Source organism: Stegostoma tigrinum, chromosome 36 (assembly GCF_030684315.1).
Source record: "Stegostoma tigrinum isolate sSteTig4 chromosome 36, sSteTig4.hap1, whole genome shotgun sequence".
NCBI lineage: Eukaryota > Metazoa > Chordata > Chondrichthyes > Orectolobiformes > Stegostomatidae > Stegostoma > Stegostoma tigrinum.
This window is the reverse complement of record NC_081389.1, coordinates 21,860,663-21,884,564: the sequence shown is the minus strand read 5'-3', so window position 1 is coordinate 21,884,564 and position 23,902 is coordinate 21,860,663. Positions and strand designations below refer to the sequence as shown.

General features: G+C 40.7%; 1 protein-coding gene across 1 annotated transcript in view; it reads left to right on the top strand.

The window, feature by feature from the left end:
- The window catches only part of ppip5k1a (diphosphoinositol pentakisphosphate kinase 1a), a 160,264-nt gene extending 137,336 nt beyond the window's left edge, over window positions 1-22,928 (top strand). Inside the window, exons 12-17 of the mRNA XM_059640191.1 lie at window positions 860-882; window positions 6,167-6,304; window positions 7,979-8,107; window positions 12,839-13,097; window positions 16,028-16,047; window positions 16,151-22,928. Of these exons, the coding sequence (XP_059496174.1) occupies window positions 860-882; window positions 6,167-6,304; window positions 7,979-8,107; window positions 12,839-13,097; window positions 16,028-16,047; window positions 16,151-16,272 (691 nt within the window). The 3' untranslated portion in view covers window positions 16,273-22,928. The remainder of the gene's footprint in view (window positions 1-859; window positions 883-6,166; window positions 6,305-7,978; window positions 8,108-12,838; window positions 13,098-16,027; window positions 16,048-16,150) is intronic.
- The last annotated feature ends 974 nt before the right edge of the window (window positions 22,929-23,902 follow it).

Here is a 23,902-nt window from a genome sequence, read left to right as displayed (position 1 = left end):
TTCACTGATGGAGTTTTGTTTCTCATTTTAAAAAAAAGACAAGATACTAAGGAGATGCAATATTCAGTTCCTTCTCCCTGAAAAGTTGAAGTCATAACTTGACTGTGCTATTTTGACAGCTCATTCTTCATCAAGAGCTTAGAATTATGAAATCCCTCACTTCCATTGAGTTATCACTTTCTCCTCCCACCCACATCCTTTTAAGCCCAAGTTTGGCATTGGCCAAATAGAGGTTCTTTAGTTGCCTGACTTCTATCTTTTTTAATTTGGATCTAGCTTGCATAACAGTATTTGGAATTTACATTGGTTTGTCCTTAAAATTAATCTACTACTCATAAAAGTCCAGATGTGTTCCAAATTCAGTTCATGGTTCTTAAAAGCAAAAGTGTAATGTAAGAAATAGAAGTGTGAGTAGATTGAACGGCCCAGTGAGCTTGTTTCGCTAATCACGCTGATCATTGTTAATCGTCTGTCTCAAAAGTATTTTTCCACTCACTTCCACATCGGTTCATTCCCTGAGAGAACAAAAATCTGTCCAGCTCAGCCTTGAATAATGAACTAGATTTTTTTTTCATCAGTAGCTGAGTGTGAAGTTACAGATTTTATTCCTATTCCGGAGACTTGAGGCCAGGCTTCAGGCTGATGTTCCCAATGCAGTATTGAAGGAGTGTTATGCTGTCATAGAGGCTGTCTTTAGGATAAGAAGAAAGCCAAGCCCTGTTCCATCAGTTGGATGTAATATATCTAAGAGCACTATTTAAAGAAGAATAGCAAGCTCTTCTCTGTATTCTGGTCAATATTTATTACCTCAAATTTAATCCAAATGATGTATTTGGTCACTTTCACTTTGTTGTTTTAGGATGTCATTCCGCACCAGTTGCAGTAGGAGAAGTACTTCCCTGGATTGTGAATGATACAATACAAATGAAAGTCTTTTAAGCCTTCTATTAAGGAAAAGATTTAAAATTTAAATTAGATGAGCTTCTGCAGTTTGCACTCATGGCACCCAGCAGTTTGTAATAATTTGCTTTGGCTTGACTTGTAAATCCTTTGCATAAAATGCTAAAAGTATTCTCAGCATTTTAATTATACATGGTCTTGCAAGAGTTCCTTGCTCACTAATCCTGTAATGAGGCATTTCTGCTTCCAGCTGTTTTGTTGAAGAACATTTCATTCTCTCCTGGTTTGCTGACATGAAAGTTCTAAATGCACCTTTTATTCCCCCACAGGTTTACCTGATCAGATTTCCCCTTGATCTTGGGAAAAGTTATTCTCTTCAAACCTTTAAATTTGCTTTGCTCTTCCAAAAAATTTGATGTTTTTCTTTGAGGTGCCTTCTAGTAGGTCTCATTTGCAAGAAACATTATACCGATGACAATAGTATTGAATGCTTTCTATTAGCAATGAGCTCTTTGAATTCAGAATTTGGTGAATTTTTTATTCACTGACGGAATGCTGCAGGGCTGGCATTTATTGCCCATCGTTAATTGTTTTTTAAAAAGTAGTGCTGAGCTGATGTTTTGAATACAACTGAGTAGCTTGCTGGACCATTTCAGAGGATAGTTAAGAGTCATGGAAGTTTACAGCATGAAAACAGGCCCTACAGCTCAACTTGCCCATGCTGCCAAAGTTTTCACAATTTAAGCTATTCCCATTTGCCTGTGTTTGGAACATATCCCTCCATACCCATCCCATCCATGTAACTGCCTAAATGTTTCTTAAACTACAAAATTATGTTTGCTTCCACACTACATCTGACAGCTCATTCCAGACACTCACCAGCCCTGCATGGAAAACTTGCCCCACTGAACTCTTCAGGGCGGCATGGTGGCCCAGTGGTTAGCACTGCTGCCTCACAGTGCCAGGGACCTGGGTTCAATTCTATCCTCTGGTGACAGTCTGTGTGGAGCTCGCACATTCTCCCCTTGTTTGTATGGGTTTCCTCTGGGTGCTCCGGTTTCCTCCCACAGTCCAAAGATGTGCAGATTATGTGGATTGGCCATGCTAAATTGCCCTTAGTGTCTAGGGATGTTTAGGTTTGGTGGGTTAGACATAGGGGAAATGCAGGGGTAGGGGAATGAGTCAGGCTGGCATGCTGTTCAGAGGGGCAGTGTGGACTTGTTGGGCCAAATAGTCGGTTTCCATACTGATTCTGTGATTCTATGATCCCTTTTGTATCTCTCCCCTCAAACCTATCCCGTCTAGTTTTAGACTCCCCTACCCTGAGATGAGCTGTCTGCTATTTATCTTATCTATGGCTCTCATGATTCTGTATACCTCTGTAAGACCACCCCTCAATCTCCTCCACTCTAGGGAAAACAGTCCCAGCCTATCCAACCTTTCCTTATTACACAAACCTTCCAGTCCAGGCAGTGTCCTTTTGAATCTTTACTGTCCTCTTTCTAGTTTAAAAATTTCCTTTCTATAGTAAGGCAACCAGAACTGCACACAGTAGTCCAGATGTGGCCTCACCATCATCATGTACAGCTGCAACAAGACGCCCCAACTCCTACACTCAGTGCTTTGACCAATGAAAGCTGGCATGCCAAAAGCCACCTTCACTACCCTGTGACTCCATTTTCAAGGAACTGTAAACTTATACCTCTAGATTTCTTTCCCAAAAGATACCACGTCACACAGATGGGTTTTGTGTGATATTTGGGTAGTTTCATGCTTGGTACAGAGCAATGTCCTATAGCAAAAAAAGTGATAGTCACTAGATAATCTGTTCTAGTGATTAAATTTGAGGGAAAAAGTATTGGCTACAATACTATTTTTCTGTCCATTGTGGTCACCATTAGTGATGGTAGCTTCTTACTCCAAATTTATTTAATTATACTTAAATCCTCCTCTGGTGGGACTTGAACCAATGTCCGGATCATGGCTCTATGCCTCTGGTTTGTTAGTCCAGTAACTAAATCACTAAGCTAATCTATTAAAAGACATTGACCATTTTGAAAATGCATCACCATGCTCATGCCCTCTGTTACCTGAAAGCTAGCAGCATATATTAAATGCTGTTCTCATTCTATCCCAGACATCCTGTAATTTAACAAGAAGTTATTTTTAATTTTTAAGTTATGGTGCTCCTTTATGGTTTAATTGATTCAATGCCCCTGTGAAACTGAGTTATGAAATCCCAAATTAGCTAGTGTGGTTAGCAAGTTCCCACAGTGTGGTTGGCAATAGGGCTGTCAGTTTGGTCATTGCATAACCTGAGTGAATAAAGGAGGATTAAAATCAAGCCCTGGTCTTGATGGACTAGTCAGCAAACCCTGCTGGAAAGTGCGTACGTTTGTTGGATGAGGTTAAAATCAGGCTGGATGCCGATGATGCAGGGCATAGTTGAATATCATGCCAATATTTCATTTTGTTACTTGCTTGAAGCGAGGTCATTTGCATCTGGCAGTGTTCAGAGTCCTCCTTCGTAAATGAGTGTTTTAAGGATGAGCAGAGAGGAATTGGGAGTTAAGGAGAAAAGATTAGCATCACGCAACTGTGTTGTGTTTTCAATAAACATATGCAAGTAAACTTCTGGCATTGTGTTCAATGCTTTTGTCAGATTAATGTTTGTTGACTCACGGACAACAAAAAAAGTGCTGAAGAAGGGTCCAGACCCGAAACGTCAGCTTTACTGCTCCTCTGATGCTGCCTGGCCTGCTGTGTTCATCCAGCTCTACACCTTGTTATCTCAGATTCTCCAGCATCGGCAGTTCCTACTATCTCTAAACAAAAGTGCACTTTTTTTCCAGTAGCATAAAGCACTTTTTAAAAATATCATTGCTGTTGTGCAGGATCAGTTGTATTCATAATGTTTTCCACCTCTTGTTCCTGCTGGTGACGTTTTTGAAGCATCAAAACCGTTCAGAAATACTGTGGAATCTATCCTTGTGCTCACCACTTGATGTTAAATTGCAGGAAGTCAGGGATAGAATAAAAACAGCACTTAATATATACTTGGCCTGCTGTGTTCATCCAGCCTCACATTTTATTAACTTAATATATGCTGCTAGTTTTCAGGTGACAGAGGGATTGAGTGTGGTGATGTATTTCAAAATGGTCAGTGCCCTTTAACGGGTATGAAAGCTTAATGATTTAGCCTCCAGTAACAGTGACCCCAGTGTATTGATAGGTTAAATGTTATTAGTACACAGTTAATGTGAGTTGTGCGTAGTGTCCCTTTATAGACATGTATATTCCAGTTGTGAACCCTTCCCCGAGATGTTATACCCTTGACTATTTAATAGTTGCTTGGTAGTGCAGAACTTGAGTATTCCTAAAAGAAAGGGTCAAGTATCCATCATATTTTCTATGGTAACATCTTGACCAATCAGAGTCCACTTGCCGACCAGTCAGCACCCTTTATCATGCGGTATAAATTGTTGTTTCCTTTGAAATGTCATGCTTTTGTGTCCATAATACTGAGTGTGAAATTTAGCACTTCAACAGAATATCTCTTTCTTTCAATAATACAAATTAATATATTAAAATCTAATGAAGGGATGAGTTATCGTTCACTGGGTGCCTAATATTTCTTTTCTTCTGTATTTGTAGCCATGTTATGAAATCCTTTTGCATTGGCTCAACTTAATAGAGACAAAAACTAGATGGAATAAGGTGAGAGGGAAAGATTTAAAGGGGACCTAAGGGGCAACTTTTTCATGCAGAGGGTAGTATGTGTATGGAATGAGCTGCCAGAGGAAGTGGTGAGGCTGGTGCAATTACAACATTTAAAAGGCACCTGGACAGATCTGTGAGTAAGAACGGTTTAAAGGGATGTGGGCCACATGCTGGCAGATGGGACTAGATTTATCTGATCGGCATGGATGTGTTGGACCAAATGGCCTGTTTCCATGCTGTACAGCTCTATGACTCTTAACGAGGCTAAGCTTTAGTGGTCTGTGTGCTAAGTGTGGGGACAGTGGACTTCAGAGACAATTAACTTCCACGCTCAGGGTGGGGGCCAAAGGGAGAGGGATTTCAGGAGCAATGTCAGAGGTAGCTTTCGGTGATCAGCCCTACTCTCATCCCTGTCCTGATGCCCTCAGATTGGGGCAAATCCTGGTTTCTATTTTGGAAAGGCAACCACTTACTCATCTGCCAGGAAGGTAGGTAATCGGGCTGGTCAAAATTGACCACTTTAGGGCCTGAATTGGTGCTGAGTTGGGCAGGTTGCCCATTGAACTTTCTCACCCAGATGTCCATTTACAGAGATAGCAGGCAGAGACTGAGGATCTCTTTTGGACCAAGTCATCTAATTATTCATTCTTCCTGCCAACTCCGGGGGAGGAGAAAATTACATTTTTGGAGTAAGACTGGAAATGTGAACTCTGAAGAAGGCATTTAGTTAATTGAAGAAACAAAATAAGTTAACATTTGTGGGTGTGGCCCCTTTCTTTACAGAATTCTACCCTTTTCCAAACCTGGCTGAGCTGCAGACTGATGATAGCACATTTTATTTATTGCAGCTAAGTCTAAACTTATTCTTCTCACGAGTTTTGAGAGTTTTATTCTTCTCAATTATTCAAACAAACACGTATCTCTTAGCCATGTTACCCAAATGCACAGAGATTGTCAGACCTATATGTTCAACATTGGATTCCTTGCTCCATGGTAAGAACGTGTTGTAAAAGTACAAATTGGGATGCAATATACATTGCTTGAGTCTGGTGGCTTCCCCATTACCATTTTAATGAGTGTATTAACCTATTTAACATCTGTGACATAGATGGGAAGTCCAGTTCAATGTGTTAGTGTTTGTAGACCTCAAAATCCTAGTCTGTTGTGTTCAAGTTATGGGTTTAATTGTTAGAGAACAGCAGAGATTTGGGCTATCTGTCCTTTTCACATAAAAGTATCCAGTTTAAAAGCTTTACTGCTCCCATGGTGCTAGTGTGTAACTACATACCAGAAGTGTTCTTAACCCAGCAGCATTCTGATACTTGCACTGTGCATTTAGATCTCGCTTTGTGTCCAATGTTGCATTTGCCTGTCACTTTTTTGGTTTGGCTCAATGATTGCTTTTCATAATAAACTAAATTAATTTTCCCTGGGAAAGTAGTAGTTTTGATGTGAGCTATTTTCATTGCCTTTAGAGAATATTAAGATCCTGCAAAATGTAATTAATTGCAGACTCCTTGTATTATTTTCTCTCATTTTTATTTAGGTTTTGAAGGATGTTCAATGGTTCCTTCGATCTATCCTTTGGAAACGCTGCATAATTCTCTGTCCCTGAAACAAGTGAATGAATTCCTTACATCCGTATCTGAAATTTGTGGAAAATCTCACGATGGAACATCAAAAGGTAAAAGGTGAACTTTTAGCTGAGACTGTGCAATGAGAAACCCTCCCTTGGGTCTCTTACCTCGCTCTCGCATCTCAGTATGAACTCAACTTACGAAATCTCAGATAATAAGGTATAGAACTTGATGAACACTTCAGGCGAAGCAGCATAAGAGGAGCAGAATACTGACCTTTCAGGTCTGAACCCTTTTCCAGCTTTCCTGCTCCTCTACCGCTTCGCCTGCTGTGTTCATCCAGCTCTACACCTTGTTATCTCAGATTCTCCAGCATCTGCAGCTCCTACTATCTCCTTATGAAATCTCAGCACTGTTTCATAATTCAACATATCACACTACATGTCTCAGCCTTAAAGCTTTAATGAAGAATAGATCCCATTTCTGAGCGATCTTGTAGCTTGGTGAGTGGGAAATGAACAATATCATAATGGTTCTGAAGCTGGCCTAAGGCATGTATGGCAGCACACATGTCTCTGAGTCAAAAAGTTATAGGATCCAAACCTGCTGCACATTTGAGTACAGTGTGTCACTGCAGTCTCACCAGGCCAAAGGGCTGCTGTCTCATTAGAAAGAGTCAACTGGTGGTGATTTAACCTCACGGCCACCATACCTCAGGAGAGGGAGAAATGCAGGAGGAGAGTCCTTCACCTCAACCAGTGATAGGAATTGAACCCACACTGTTGGCATCACACTGTTTCTCAAACTGACTGTCCAGGCAACTCAATGTTCCAGTGCAAGACTGAGTCAGTACTATACTGTCAAAGGTGCTGTAATTCAGATGAAATGTTAAACAGATCCCACCTACCCTCTTATTTGGATCTAAAAGGTGCCTTGGTACTGTTTTAAAGAAGGACAAGTGAGGCTTCCCTCGCATAAAATTACCTGCATATTTTTGCCTCTGTCAATATCACGACAGCAGATAAGCACTTTTGGAGCTTGCTGCGTACAAACTGAATTGTAGAATAGAATTATAGAATCCCAACAGGGCAAAAAGAGGCCATTTGGCCCATAAATTCTGCATTGACCCTCCAAAGGCATCCTACTCTCTTCCCCTAACCTCACATTAAAAATGGCTAACCCACCTAACCTGAACATCTTTTGAACTGTGGGAGGAAACTGGAGCACCCAACAGAAATCAACGTAGATACTGAATGTGCAAGTTCAAAGACAGTCCCCCAAGGCTGGAAACAAACCCAGTTCCTGGTACTGTGAAGTAGCAGTGCTAACCACCGTGCTGCCCAATTTAGCTAGTCCACTTTCAATAATTGCACTACAGAAAGCCACTTTTACTGCCTTCATAGATGCTGGAATACCTCTGCCTCCCATTAGCATTGCTTTGCTCACTGCATTGAATGACAAGTGAAGGAGACATGACAACGCTGAATCCAGGATGCCCACCGATCCCACAATAGCAAAAACAGAGACCCAGAGATGCATCGAACAGCAGACCTATACAAATCACACCCACAGGGTATTCGAGTCCCAGCTGATTGCTAGGCCATTTTAAGTAGGAATGAACTTGCATCTGCATAATGCTGTTCACAACATCAGGACCTCCTTTTGCAGTTTACAGTTAGTTAAAGTATTTTTGAAGTGTTATTACTATGTTACGGCAAACAGTGACCTCTGTTTTGAATTTATTTGTAATTTGTATAATAATCATTGTCATTATATGGCAGAACTTTCAGCGATGTTTGAGACTATGGGGAATAGCCAGCCCACAGTAGATGAGTATATTCCTCAACAAGTCTTGCCCTCCACAGTTACCTCCCTTTCATCACGTCCTCGCTCAGAAAACCCTCCATGGTGTAAGTAACCTTTATTCTAAAATCTATGTGTAAATACTCAAGAAATATATTTGTTACATCAACCATATCTACAAAGTTTTGGTATCTAAGTGAGAAACATAAGAAATGTAAAGAATCAAGTCCCATAAAATTGGAAAGTGTAGAGATAAAAAGGATCAATGGCAGCTGACCGTTATATGCCACCTTTAGTAGAATGAGAATCACAAGTGTGTGATCATAAACTGAGCCACACAAAACAATATTGGAAGAGGCAGTTGAAACTTAGTGAAGGTAAAGATTGGTTTGAGTTTGCAAGCTGAGGATTGTTTAGAAACATAGAAAAAAGTAAGCAGCAGCAGGCCATTTGGCCCAAGAAGCCTGTTCCACCATTCAGCATAATCGTGGCTGATCCTCTATATCAATGCCATACTCCCTCCCACTCCTCATACTGTTTAACACTTCTACCTTCTAGAAATGTCTATTTCCTAAATATATTCAGTGACTCCATCTCCACAGCATTCTGTGATAGAGAATACCAGACCTTCACTATCTTCTGAACGAAAGCATTTTTCCTCATTTCAGTTTAAAATGGCCTATTTCATGCCTGAGACCATAACCACTTGTTCTAAACCCCTGGCCAGGGGGAGTATATCCCTGCATCTAGTCTGTCCAGCCCTGTCTGAATTTTATATGTTTCAATGAGATCCTCTCTTGTCCTTCTAAACCCCAGTGAATGCAGGACCTAATCTCCTCGTAATAAAAACCTACCACATGAGGAATCAATCTGGAGAACCTTTGCTGCATTCCCTAAGTAAAGAGTGTTTTTTTTGGTAAAGAGACCAAAGCTGCACACAGTATTCCAAGTGTGCTCTCCCAAAGGCCCTAGATAACTGCATTAAGACTCCCTTGTTACTGTACATGAATCCTATTGCAGTGAAGTCCAGTGTATCACTTGCCTTCCCAACTGTTCGCTGCATCTGAGTGTTCAGGCAAAGAATTATAAGTGGGTATGGATACTGATTGCTTTTAGATTTTCAGATTTTGTCTGGTATTGAACAGCGGTCTGAGCAGATTTTGCTTTAGCTGTAAAATTTTTCTTTTCTCCCCATGAGCAAGCTTTGGGGGATTGTCACATTCACTCAGGAGTTAAACTCAATCAAGATCATCTGGCACAGCCCGTGTGCAAAGCACTTCATCTCTGATGATATGTGCTTGATTATACAGGTGTTAGACCACTTAAATGAAATAAATGAGTTAATAACTGACTGCAAATGGTGCACAACGCATTGGCTTAATTCCATGTGAATGACAGCCAAACAGTCTCCTCTGCCAAGTCAGAATTAGAGCTGATATGACTAACTGTGCATTGATGTGAGATCTTATGGTGACTCATGTCCACTAGACAATGCAAAGGTAAGTACATGTGGAGACTCCAAAATGAACATCTGCAACTCAGTAAACATCTATCCTATCAAATAAAAAGACCTCTATCAGGTCATTCCTCAGACTTTGTCTGCTTTTATTTTCACAAACTCAGAAAAATTAAAACCTTTTTACCAGATGCCTCAGCTCAGTCTCGGAAGTCTGTCTTCCTTCTACAGCCTGCCCACACCAGCCATTCTGTCACCTATCTAAGATAATAAAGTGTGGAGCTGGATGAACTCAGGAGCACAAAAGCTGACGTTTCGGGCCTAGACCCTTCATCAGAGAGGGGGATGGGGAGAGGGAACTGGAATAAATAGGGAGAGAGGGGGAGGCGGACCGAAGATGGAGAGAAAAGAAGATAGGTGGAGAGGAGAGTATAGGTGGGGAGGTAGGGAGGGGATAGGTCAGTCCAGGGAGGACGGACAGGTCAAGGAGACAGGATGAGGCTGGTAGGTGAGAAATGGAGGTGCGGCTTGAGGTGGGAGGAGGGGATAGGTGAGAGGAAGAACAGGTTAGGGAGGCGGGGACGAGTTGGGCTGGCCTTGGGATGCAGTGCGGGGAGGGGAAGCTTGTGAAGTCCACATTGATACCATTGGGTTGCAGGGTTCCCAAGCGGGATATGAGTTGCTGTCCTGCAACCTTCGGGTGGCATCATCGTGGCACTGCAGGAGGCCCATGATGGACATGTCGTCTAAGGAATGGGAGAGGGACTTGGGAACCCTGCAGCCTAATGGTATCAATGTGGACTTCACAAGCTTCAAAATCTCCCCCTTGCCCCACTGCATCCCAAAATCAGCCCAGTTTGTCCCCGTCTCCCTAACCTGTTCTTCCTCTCACCTATCCCCTCCTCCCACCTCAAGCCACACCTCCATTTCCCACCTACCAACCTGATCCCACCTCCTTGACCTGTCCATCCTCCCCGGACTGACCTATCCCCTCTCCACCTGTACTCTCCTCTCCATCTATCTTCTCCTTTATCCATCTTCAGTCCGCCTCCCTCTCTCTCCCTATTTATTCCAGTTCCCTCTCCCCATCCCCCTCTCTGATGAAGGGTCTAGGCCCGAAACGTCAGCTTTTGTGCTCCTGAGATGCTGCTTGGCCAGCTGTGTTCATCCAGCTCCACACTTTGTTATCTTGGATTCTCCAGCATCTGCAGTTTCCATTATCACTGTCACCTATCTAACTGTGATTGCTGGTTCAAAACTGGATAAGGACAAACCTGCCTAAACCTGATTCATATATGGGCTACTAGCTAACTGATGGAGAAAGGTTTCAGTACATGAGTCCAGATTTATGTTGTATCCTTTTCTGATAATGCCTCCATTTTAAAATTGTCAGCTAACACTACCCATCTCTTTTTTTTGTAATCTCCTCCAGCTAATCCTGGCCTCTTGCATGTCCTTGACTTTATCTCTGTTTCATTGACACCGTGTGCCTTCAGCTTCCTAGGCTGAAACATCTAGAATTACCTTTCTAAACTTCACTCCCTCTGTCTGCTGCTGAAGATGTTCCTTAAAATCATCTTTGACCATGCTGTCCTTGAGTCACTTTGTGATTTGGTGTCATGAAGTGGTTAGCACTGCTGCCTCACAGCGCCAGGGGCCCGGGTTCGATTCCAGCCTCGGGCAACTGTCTGTCTGGAGTTTGCATGTTCTCCCCGTGTCTGCATGGGTTTCTTCTGGGTGCTCCAGGTTCCCCCCACAGTCCAAAGATGTGCAGGCTGGGTGGATTGGCCATGCTAAATTGCCCCATGGTGCTCAGGGAGGTGTAGATTAGGTGGGTTATAGGGGGATGGATCTGGGTGGGATGCCCTGAGGTTCATTGTGGACTTGTTGGGCCGAAGGGCCTGTTTCCACACTAGGGATTCTATGATTGTATGATTCTATGATAACAGTCTTGCCCATTGTGATATTTTGTTGTTAAAGGTGATTTATAAATACAAGTTGTCATTAAATGTTTGCACTATCCTCCCATTGTTTAAATGGTCATGTGAATGTTAACTGCAGGCCACATATACAATCAAGCATTCTACATGTCTTAAATTCTTCATTATGAAGGGAAAAATTATGGAGTGGTTGTGGGTGGTTATCTGTCCCCTCAGCTGTATTATTGTACATTTGCAAATCTGCCAAGGCTTAATTCCCTGTGACTAAGCTGATAATGAATTACTTTTTCTCTGGATTTTCTTTGACCTGGTCACTGCTAGTAGTTTGTAATTAAATGGTTATGGCAGACTGACCCAGAAGGTGCTGTTTTCCATTGCTGACCTGTGTGCAGTTATTGAACGCAGAAAGGGAATCAAAAGAATGGTTATTTTAGCAATAACCTAGTGATTCCTGGTACTTGCTTATCTGGGCCAACACTGAGGTAGGCCTGGAACTGAATGTAGACTGACACAGACACGGTGCCAAAAGCAAGTAATATGGACACGAGATCTGTTAAAGAAACATTTTGCGCTATCACTACAAATATCATTGTCATTTTAAACAATTAATCTGAACTGATGCAACATTGTAGCCAAGACCATAGATATGGACAACGTGACTCACATGATAATATCTTCATTTATTTAGTCATCAATACACTAAATAAACACCGGCTATATTAACAAAATTCTTTAGTTTGGATATTTCTATCCTGATTTCTTTGTCATCTTAGCTAGCCTCTTATGAGCCTTTGTTTGTATTTAATTATGTTTTCCAATATGAAAACAGTACCTGTCAATAAAAATTGAGTTTAAAATAAGTATTATTGACCAAGTCGGCAATCAGATGTTTGTGTATTTTCCATATATGCTTTATCCAAATACTGCTGTGTTTAATTAAATAAACAGAGTGCTGAAATAATTCTGTGCCTAAATGTGTCCAGTCAGTTTGTAGCGTGTGTGTTTGGGATTTAAGGTACAACTACTCTGTTCCAGTTCAGAGTTAACTAACTGAATACACATCAGTGATGGAACACTGCAACCTTTGTGTCAGACTGTCTTGCTTTACCTTTTAATTGCAAAATCACTTCTTAATTCCTACTTTTAACTTAAAAATTTGCGTGCAGAAATTAATTTGTGACTCAAAGTGCTTAGCTGATGATGAATTAGTTATGAAATGTGCTCAATGTCTTGTGGTTTACACACAGCAAGCCACGATGAGTTCAATGTTCATATAATTTATCCTTCATAGTGCTGTTGGAGAGATTCGCATTGGCTACAGCACAAGGGGAAATAACCCTTTTGCCTTTCAAATAGTTCCATCACTTTTCTTCAGATTGTCAGTGATGCATACTTTCTATTGTTTAATAATTTCTTTGATTTACCTGTTTCTTTAAATACAGATAGCAGTGGTCCTTCGAGCACTGTGTCCAGTGCTGGTCCTTCATCTCCCAACACCTCCGACAACTCTCCCCGGTTTAGTTTTAGTGATAAATCATCACTGACACCCCAGAGCAGCGAAGAGCAGCAGCAATCTGTCCAGCCAGCAAATCCCAACCAACATCCCAGCTGCAATCACAAGGACCTACAGCTGATGCCAACTCTTCACAACAGCCAGGGGCAGCAAGTCATTTCAAGGTCAACAGCTGCACCAGAATCATAGTGACCCACAGCTAACTGGGAGTATGACTGGGCAGGGACAGCAGGTAGTAGAAGCTCTGGTGGAAACCTAACAATGAAGGCAGGGGATTGTTATGCAGCATTGTGCTACCAGATGTAATAAATACTCCTCCTCCTCTTCTCTTCTACTATTAAACTGGGATTGAGGCTGTATATTTAATAAATGTCACATGCTGACTCTAGGGTCAGTACAATGTATTAATGCTGCACTGTAATACAGAGGGGTTGGATGTTCCAGGTTTGGGTTTTGGTGGCTTGGTATCACCTTGTGCCTCTGATCCCTCCTGTGTTGTTCGTATAGGTGAGGTGATTTTATATCCTTTGTGATGGGTGATGTATTTGTGTGTGGTACACGTCAATCTTCATCCTATAACCATGTACAGAAAGCCAGTTATTTCTTCATCCGTGTAATTTGTAAATTGTTATTTAATGATGGTATTTTGTAAATAAGGAACAAGTTAATCCTCCTGGGACTGATAGGACTTATGGCTCCAATCCGTTTTCCTTCCACCACATTTCTTTCCGCAAGTATAAGTGTTGTGGAGCTTAATGAAGCAAGACAGACATGACATGTAAATCTTCACTCCTTAGCCCAGTTACCATTTTATAAAACCCAAAGGCCTATCCTAGCTTACAGGGCAGCTGGGATGACCTGTGAGCTATGAAACAGATGCTTCTGCCAAGTTAGCCAGTCTCAGCCAGATGATAATTGGGTATTACCAATTGATGTTGATGTCCCTCTACTAGTGTTGAGGAAAATTCAGCCAAAAGTTCCTGGATACCTGTGGCCAATAATCCATCCAAATTTTCTTTGTTCTGTACAGCCTATTTAGTTCCAGACATGAGCCTTCAGTTCTTTTATTTTTGTACAGTTGTTGGGTCATTACCCTAGAAACTAAATAACAAGTTGACACACTGCTAGAGGTTACCAGACAGGATGACCACTTGGGTGTGATCCTGTTAGCTGTTGGTGCATATGGAACCTCAGCATGAGTCGATATATTTGGAAGAAGAGGAGGGGAAACTCAGTTGAGGAATGTGCAAAACCTGCTTTGTGCTAAATAACAAAGCTTCAGAAAATCCAAAGTTGAAACACTGATAAGAATTGGTATCAGTAAGTTTTAACAGTTAGCTATAGCATCATTCAGTTTGCTTATCTCTGCCAGCCATCACCTGGTCTTGCCAGTTGTTATGAAAAAAGAAATTTCAATAGTTTGCCAGTGTAAATAAACCTCACAATGCTATAGCTTAACTGTTCAAAAGGTGCTGCAGCTCTGAAATAAGTAGGATAAGAGAATTTTCTTATTTAACATACCAAGTTTGTCGGTTTTATCCATCATGTCTTGAATATGTTACATCTAACTGATATGGGAGATATCCATCTGTATATCTGTCTGTGTCCTGAGCTCAGGGAGAGAAAAAGCAACCAGGATTGCAACACGATATGAGTGTGCATTTGTGTACATGCGTTTCTGTGTATGCATGTTCAACACTGACAGGATTGTGTATGGCTGGTTGCAGCAACTTAGACTTGTGCATGAATGTTGATAATGAGACAGCAATGGCAGCTGGTTCCCTCAGCTCATGACCTTCAGCATGAGTCAGTACCTTCTGGAGAAGAAAAACGATATCATTTGTGAGTGAATTGTCCTGTGCAATAGTCATAAGCTTGACAGGACTATATGAGCACAATGCATAGAGTTCAGTCAGCAGCATATGGAAAACAGTCGGTCCAGGATACGGATGACACAGCAAAACAACTATAACGATTTTTTAAAAAACTATAGTTTTAAAAATAGTTATAGAGTCATACAGCATGGAAGCAGACCCTTTAGTCCAACTGGTGCATACCGAGCATAATCCCAAACTAATCTAGTCCCACCTGCTTGCTCCTGCCCTATATCCCTCCAAATGTCTTTTAAATATTGTAATTGTACCCACATCCATCACTTCTTCAGGAAGTTCATTCCACATGCGAACAACCCTCCATGTAAGAAAAATTGCGTTATGTCTTTTTTTAAAATCTCTCTCCTGTCATCTTAAAAATATGCCTCCTGGTCTTGAAATTCCCCAACTCTGGACACCACACTTTAGGAAAGGCATTAAGGCCTTAGCAAAGATACAAATGAAATCGATAAAAATGCTATTGGCCTTGAGAGATTTCAGTTCTTTGGAGAAGCGAGTGTGGTTCAAGTTGGAATGGAGAATGTTAAGAGTAGATTTAGAGCTGCTAGGGATTTCATAGGTTGAATAAGAAAAAAATCAGTTTCACTGGCAAGATCCTCTGTAACCAGAAGATTTAAAGTAATTAGCAAAAGAAACAAAGAGATGAGACATTATTTATGCAGCAAATTGATATAATCAGAAAAGTACTGCCTGCAGGGATGTTGGAAGCAGATTCAATAATAACTTTCAAAAGTTAAATAGTTGAAAAAGAAAAGAACTGTGAGCTTTAGGTTAAAGCAGAGAGAGTGGGAGTCTCAAGAGGATAGATGCAGGAATGATGTTTTCCCCGCCTAAGGTTTTGAGAACCAGTGGACGCAGGCTCAGAATAAGGAACAGGTCACTTAGGACCGAGGTGAAGGATTTTTTCAATCTGAGTGTTGTGACTCTTTGACTGAACCTTTAGGGTAGAGAATTTCAATGAGTATGTCCAATATAGAGATCAATTGATTTCTGTATTTTAAAGATATCAATTGAAATGGAAGTAGCGCATTGAGGTGATGTCATTTGTGATCATTAGATCAGCCATGATCTAGTAGAAAGGCAGAACAGGTTCACTGGGCCAAATGGCCTATTCCCGCTCCCTTTTTTAATTGTTAATTTGTGGGACATGGTCATCGCTAACTAGACCAGCATTTATTGCTCATCCGTCATTGTGTTGAGAGCCTCGCATTGCTGTTGGTCTGTAGTGACATGTCGGCCAAATCAGGTAAGGATATCAGTTACCTGCCCTAAAGGATGTTAGTGAACCAGAAGTTTTTCCAACAACCATCATCATTGGACTTGAAATTCCAGAGTTGTTTTTTAATGAGTTCAAATTCCACTATCTGCCATTGGTAGGATTCAAATCTGGTTGCTCAGCACATTACCTGGCACTCTGGCTTACGAGTCCAGTGACAGTACTACTAAGCCATCACCTCCAGTATGTTTCTAAGTAAATGGTAATCTCTTTTAAACAGTCTGCATAGGCATGATGGACCAAATGGCCTCCTGCTCTATAAGACTTCGTGAGGTGGGGTACATGTCAATTGCTACGAAGCTGGGGGTAGCTAGAGATGTGCAATAAATGCCTTCTGTGTCCTGAGACTAAATTCACACACAAGGTGCAATATTGTGTGATGGACCTCTTGCAGGCCATTCTTTATGATGTCCCTTTTTCTGGCACTAAACCAGTGATCCCATGTGTGAATCTTAAGGTACTCTTTTCAGTTCTAGCCACAGTCTGAAAGGGCTGCTTGTGGACAGGGCACAAAATATTTTAACTGCAAACATCACATGTTATTGAAGCCCTGTTTCTCATGTACTACCACAGAGTAGTTCAATAAGAATTTTAAAAAGAGTCTTTCATGCTCACAATTTTCGCTCCAGGCAAAGAATGACCCTGTGTCAGCCCTTCACAAAAGGACGATATGTTCTGCATCCAGGTAGATGATATAAAATCTGAGTGGGTACTATAGCACTCCTCTAAAACTGCTAGTTGGTTAAATGCATGATGTTTGTGTGTTTTCGCAATCTCAAAGTTATATTGCTTTGAATTTTTAATACAGTTTACCTTTGGTTTTGTGATGAGCTAATTGATCCAAACCAGTTGGGAACTTGGGAAGAAACAAGCTGGCCCTTAAAGCTCTTGGGCAAAGGAGGATTCCTATTTCTCATCATTGTTGCAGTGATGCTGGGTCATAAAAACACGTCTGTAATAAAGAAGCAAGGTTCCTTATGATGCTGGCCCTCCCCTGATTATAAAGTTCTCAGATACACACTGCTTGAGAGTACACAGGAGTCATCTCTGAAGACGAATCCGTGCTTTGGCCAAAGGAGATTAGGGATTTATTTTTAAATCCTATTTCAATTAAAGACTGAATTATGGTTTTTGAGGCTGGGTAAAATTTGGTCAAAGATTATACTCCACTTGGGTACCGTGAAATTGAGTGTGCAAAATATAATTGTAATGTTTTGGTGTCTATGTAGAACCACTCTTGTTCTTTCATCAACACACTGCTGTTTCCAAATGGTGTACTGAGTTAATGTAGACACTGTTTGCTACATAATTGGATGGGTAGACATGATAGAAAAAGGAAGTTAAGTTAAAAGTTACATGCAATTATGTTTTTATTCACTCATGGATGATGGTGTCACTAGCTAGGCCAGCAATTATTTCCCATCTCTTAATTGGCCTGCAGAAGATGGTGATAAGCTGCCACCTTAAACCATAACAATCATCGGGGTGCAGGAACACCAATAGCGCAGTTAAGGGAGATTTTGGGATGCTACAAATGATCCCAAGGTGCGTAGGAGATAGGCATAGGCTTCCTGCACCTTTTGCTTTTATTAAATCTGGAATTTTACCAATACTTCTGTTTGTCTTTCTCTTTCAATTCATTAAAAAAATTAACATTCAAGTAAAAACAGGAAAATCAGAAGATTGTGAAAGTTAAAACCCTGCTTCTCCAGTTCTGTTGAGTGAGGGAATCAGGAAGAATTAGTTAAAACTTGATACCTGACTGAGCCAGGATAGGGCGCCACAGTTTGGCAATACAGTCAGAGAGAGGGACGATGAAGTGGCAATATGAGGCTCTGCTGCTGGAAAAACCTATCAACACACAGGCACTGAGTAGAATTGAAGCTACAGTGTCACAGCTGTAATTCTAATTCACATCATCATCCAAACTGGCTCTGGATCAAAATCAGGTCAGCATAGAAAGAGGAGGCTTGTGCGTAGTATAAGTACTGGCATAGATCAGTTGTGCCAGACAGCTTGTTTCTGTGCTATAAAGTTCTGTGTAACTAGTGCAAAATTTCTCAGTCTCCGTTCTAATCTGTCTGTTGTTTCATTATTTCCCGCATCTTCATTTTCAGAAGTTTCATCACTGTTACCAAGATCAGTACATATTGGCACTGTTTAATTGATTTTACTGTAAATCAAAGAACTTTGCACTGTAGAGTAGTAACACTGGCTATAATGACACTTGCGCGAGGTTAAAAACTATTTTTATTTTTGTGACTTGTGCAATTTTATTGTAAACTTTCAGAATGGTTTTATTGTTCCAGTAAAATAACGCCCATATAGAAATAAAGCTTTTTACAAGTGAAAAGTTGCAGAACTGAACTCTTGAGAGATCTCAACGTGGCATTTTTCTTCTACAAATTGTAGCAATTGAACACAGAAGGAAACCATTTGGCCAGTTCAACACACACTCACGATTCTAGAGAATCTGGAATTCCACTCACCTTTTCTGTTATATCCCTGTATCTTCCTCTGCTTTCTGAACCATAAGCTCTGGAGTTCCCTTCATAAACATCTACCCTCTCCTCTTGGACCAAGTTTTTGGTCACCTGACTTAGTATGACCTAATATGTCAGATTTTATTCACCAATACTACTTTGAAGCATTTTGGAATATTTGACTACGTTAAAGGAGCTAGATAAATGCAAGTTGTTATTGCTTCAGATACTTACCCATCTTTGCCTCAAAGGATTTAGTGTCCTCTGCTTCAGCCATTCCCTGTAATAGGAAGTCCCACGCTCCAAAACCCCTCTATTTCTCCTAACCTTTCATCAGTTTCTCACCGTTAAACTTTTTGTTCAAATTGAAAACTTGTCATAGAAATGTACAGCATGGAAGCAGATCCTTCAATCCAGGCTGACCAGATATCCTAAATTGATCTAATCCCATTTTCCAGAACTTGGCCCCATATCCCTCTAAACCCTTACCATTCACGTACCCTTTCAATTGCCTTTTAAATCTAGTAATTGTATCAGCTTCCACCACTTCCTCTGGCACTGTTTCACACGTGCACCACCCTCTGTGTGATAAAGTTGCCCCTTTGGTCCCTTTTAAATCTTTCCCCTCTCACCCTAAATCTATGCCCCTCTAGTTTTTGTCATTTGAAAGAACTCATATTGACGGAGCTGATGAGGGTGTCACTAAATTATTTCAACAAAGCAGACATCAACATTGTAATGAGTAATCATAAACCGATAAAAGATGGATATGAGGACAGACTTTGCCCTGTTTATTAAATTACTGCATTACACCGTCTTTCTTGATTTGCTTTGGGCTGCTTTCACTTTTTAACACCTGATGCCTAATCTAACGTAAAACTGGTGTGTATGTATGGTGATTAATGAGGGCTTTGAATGCATCTATTACGTCTTTCTGGAAACAGTTGAGGAAAGATTGCTATGAAACATGCATACTCATTTCATCTCAAACCCTTGTTGCCTGAGGGTGTGGAGAGATTTGTTGTAAATGAGATTATTCTTAGAATAGACGTACACTATATCTTAAAATTACTTATTAATGGAGTAATTTCCAAAAAGGCTTTCTCAAATAAAGGCTGCGGCCACGGGGCAAGGTGTCTTTCCAGTGGATTCTGTATGAAATGTATTATATTGTGGTTTTAATTACCGGTCTGTTGAGGAAACTAAAGAGAGAGTCCTGTTTTTTTAAAAAAAGTAAAAGCAAAATACAGTGAATACTGAAAAAATTGAAATGAGAACAAAAATTGTTTAGCAAGTCAGCATCCAAGTTTAGCTCTGGAGTTAATAAATTGGCTCTGATGAGGGGTCACTGGCCTCTGTTTGTATCCCCACAGATGCTGTCTGACCTGACTGCTTTTCAGTATTTTTTTGCTCGTCTTTTGGAACGGTCTGACTGTTCTGCACATGGAATACTAAAGGAAAGGCGAGCAAATTCCTGAAATCTATAGCTGGAGTGTCTGGGCAACACAATGACATTTGCCTGGTCACAAAACATTTGCACTTGGCTTGCAGAAAATGCCAGAATACGCGGGCATTCATCAGGGATAGAAAAGCAGGTTAGCATTTCAAGTGGAGACCTTGTGTTGGTGCGTCTAGTGAAAATCACTCCTGATTTGCTTCTGAATTTCTTTTTCAGATCCTGGCATTGTTTATTAGTTTTTGGGATGTGACAGTAGTTGGCTAATTGCCTGTCCATAATTGCCCTGAGAAAGGCGCTGGTCGTGTGTGCTGCTGCAATCTTTGTGGTGTAGGGACACCCATAGTGCTGTCAGGGAGAGGGCTTCAGACTTTTAGACTAGATAGCAGAAGACGGGTAGTGAGATAGCGCCAAATCAGGATGGTTTGTGTCTTGGAGGGTAACTTGCAGATAATGATGTTACGATGCACCTGCTGCCTGCAATCTTGATTGTAGAGGCAGTGGATTTGAAAGGTCTTGTCAAATCGACCTTGGTGAATTGCGACAGTACATCTTCTGGACGATGAACCCTGAATCCATGATGTGCTGGTGGTGAATGGAGGGCATAAGGTGGGGAAATGGGATGCTGATGTTGTTAAGCTCCTTGAGTATTGGTGTAGCTGCACTCATCCAGCCAAGAGTGGAGTTTTCCCAATTTGTGCTTCCTTGTGGACTGGTGCTTCCAGTATTTGTCTCCAGTATGTACAGTTGTTCCAGAATTACTCCAGCAGGGATTATTACTTTGGATTCATTACCCTTACAAAACTTGCCTGCCAAAATGTATCAACCTTAGCTTTGAAAGGTTGATTTGACCCCTCAATGCAACACCTCTTTGAGATGAGAGTTGCAGGTTTTCACTGCCCTTTGTGTGAAGACTCACTTCCTGATGTTACTTACATTTTTAAAAAATAATGTATATGTAGAAGGATTAATTTTCTACTGTCAACCTCCTGCACTTAATAATGTAGTAAAACATCCCAAATTTTTCACAGCACAGTTATTGACAACATTTGGCACTGAACCTCATAAGATGAATTTAGGACAGATTGTTAAAATGACTTTGGTTTGAAAGAGTATCTTAAAGAATGAATTGGGGTCCAAAGGATTAGGGAGTGTATCCCAGAGCTTGAGGCCCAGGGAGCTGAAGATATGGCTGTGAGCAGTGGAGTGACAGAAACCTGGGATCGTCCAGAGGCTGGAATTAGATGAGAGCAGATATCTTGCAAAGCTACAGAGCCAGAGGGCATTATGGAGAAACAAGAAAACAAAGAAGAGGATTTAGAATCAAGGTGCAATTCAACTGTCAAACATATAGAGTGATGAAATGAATGAGATAGTTGGGATATGGGCAGCAGAATTTCAGATGATCTTAGGTTTCTGTTTGATTGAACAGAGAAAGATGGCCGGGAGTATGTGGCTGTTGTAGAGTTGAGCTATAACTGAGGCATTCTTGAGGAGAATGGGTGTGATAGGGGCATCTTTGTGATTTAAGGAAAAATTGAAGAACAAAAGCCATCTAGTAGTCCCAAGCAGCCCATCTGTTTTGATCAATCTCAATTGTTTTGATCAATCTCAATCCTACCTGAACAACTCCACACCGCACATTCCCATCCCTTTAGTCAACTGTAGGACCATCCAATTGTTTCCTGAGCATGTAGCTATTGCCCATTTTGTTGTGAATTAATTCTACAATTCTGACCTTTTGGATGAAAGTGCTTCACGTGGCCCGACTTCCTGTTTCTCTCTGGAGTTGCATTCCCTCGCAGTTCGATCTGCTGCAAATTGAGTGAGGAAATTTGAAATTTCTTTCCTGAAACCAGTTTGACACACACTGTCAGTGAGTTACATTTATCACCTAGGCAGAAATTGCACTGTTTGCTGATATTAAACAAAAAATTATTTACACATTCTGTACATGTTTTTAAGGAAAATTCCAGAACAATATATTTGACTTAGATAAATTTGTGTAACTGAATCAATTTTTAGTTTACTGTTGAAGGCACGAGACTAAGCAAGGAAGTGTATCTTAGAATGATGAGCAGTGAAGCAAGTCAAGTGATGGCAGCCATCAAGATGTGTATATTCAGTGAGTATCTCATCTGTCTTTGGTTAATTGTTACTTGAAGTGAGCCTGCTCAGCTTGCTAGAATGATATCTTGGTGTACTGTTGTGAGCTTATGGGTCATTGCAATTGGCAGCTGAATGCAAACAAAGCATATCAAAGCGGCAGCCCTCCAGAAGGTTAAGCAAACGTCTGCTTTCAGCTCTGGGACCTCCTCCCCCACCCGCCCAATCTTGTTGATACTCCACATAGACATGATTTGTTCTAAAGTGAGTTATTGCAACTTGTTTTTGTATGAAACAGGTTTCCAAAATCCTTTTGCTGCCAAAAACTTTGTGTGTGACTGCCAGAGGGTTTTGACATTAAATTGTTTTCAAGCTGATTTTATGGACAGCGCAATAAGAATCTGATCTTGAGCTTCTGTTTGCAGCTGTAGCTCAGAGAAAATGGTCAGATTTGGAGAGGGTAGGGGGTATGATGAACCATTCTGTTTCTTTTGTCATCCTTCCAATATACTCAACTGTGGATAATAGATTAGCTTGTTGCTGGGAAATCACCACAATTGTTTGTCTTAGTCTCGCGTTTGTAATTCATTTTCTATGGCAAAACTTGTTGAGATCATTACACTGGTGAATACAGTTAATTTTTTTTTCTAAAAAAAGGCAATGAAAGACTTTCTATCATACATATGATTTGGGCTGTGGAGAAATGATGTGAAATGTTCATGGAATCATGCTGTGTTAACTTATTAAAATAGTTCCCATTTGTGTGGTTTTTAAATTATTTCATTAATAAAGCTTAACAAATGTAACCAAGCGCTTGCAATGTGTGGTGCATATACATGGGCCCCTCTGTTTAACTTGCTGCATTCTGCAGGCTATATGAATGTGAAATGTACAGCTTCCAGAACCTGTCTAACTGCAGCAAGTATTATGACCCTTTCTGTCAAAACTTGATTCTGTAAATCCTTTTAAATTCCACGTGAGGTTAAGCGTGCATTATCACAATCCCATCCCTTACTTCCTGTTGTCACAATTTGTTGCCCGTACTTTTCTGTCTGTGTTTCCCATTGTAAAATGATATGTCAATACTTGCTGCTATAAATCTGTCACACCAGTTATCACAGCTAATGGCTATTTTCTGAAGCCCATGTCGCAAATCTGTCACAAATGTTCATGTAAGCTAAATTACTTAATCCATTAATGAATAATAATAATAAACAGTTATATTGCTAAAATAATTCAGTAAATTATGACTAATTCTGTAATTCAAATGATCTGATTTCACTTTTTGGACCAAATTCTCACCTCTGTTAATCACATCACTCAGCTCAAATTAGCGTGGAAAACAGTCGGTGAACTAGTGCATATTGTACCCAAGAAGATATCGGTATTTGAAATAAATAGAATTGAGAATTTTTCAGCACAGAGACTGAGGCATTCTGGTGGTGCAAAGGATCCAGTTGATCCATATCTCCTGTTTATTCCCCCCCCCCACCCCAACAAAAGACTTTCTAATTTCTCCCCTTTGTTTATTTGTTCCCTTTAGTAACATCCTTTTGCCCCAAGTGGTACTGTAGCACATCCACAAGAGGACTGCTATTCACAGTGTATGAAGTTGATATAGACTGTCCCTGTTTAAAAATTAATATGTAGAAACTTTTAAAGGAATTGGCAGAAGGTGCAGCAGACACGAGGTTTACTTATTAGGTCAAAAGTTTACATCATACTTATTAGGTTAAAAGTTTACATCGGCAAAACCTGTCATCAGTTATGGAGATTTATA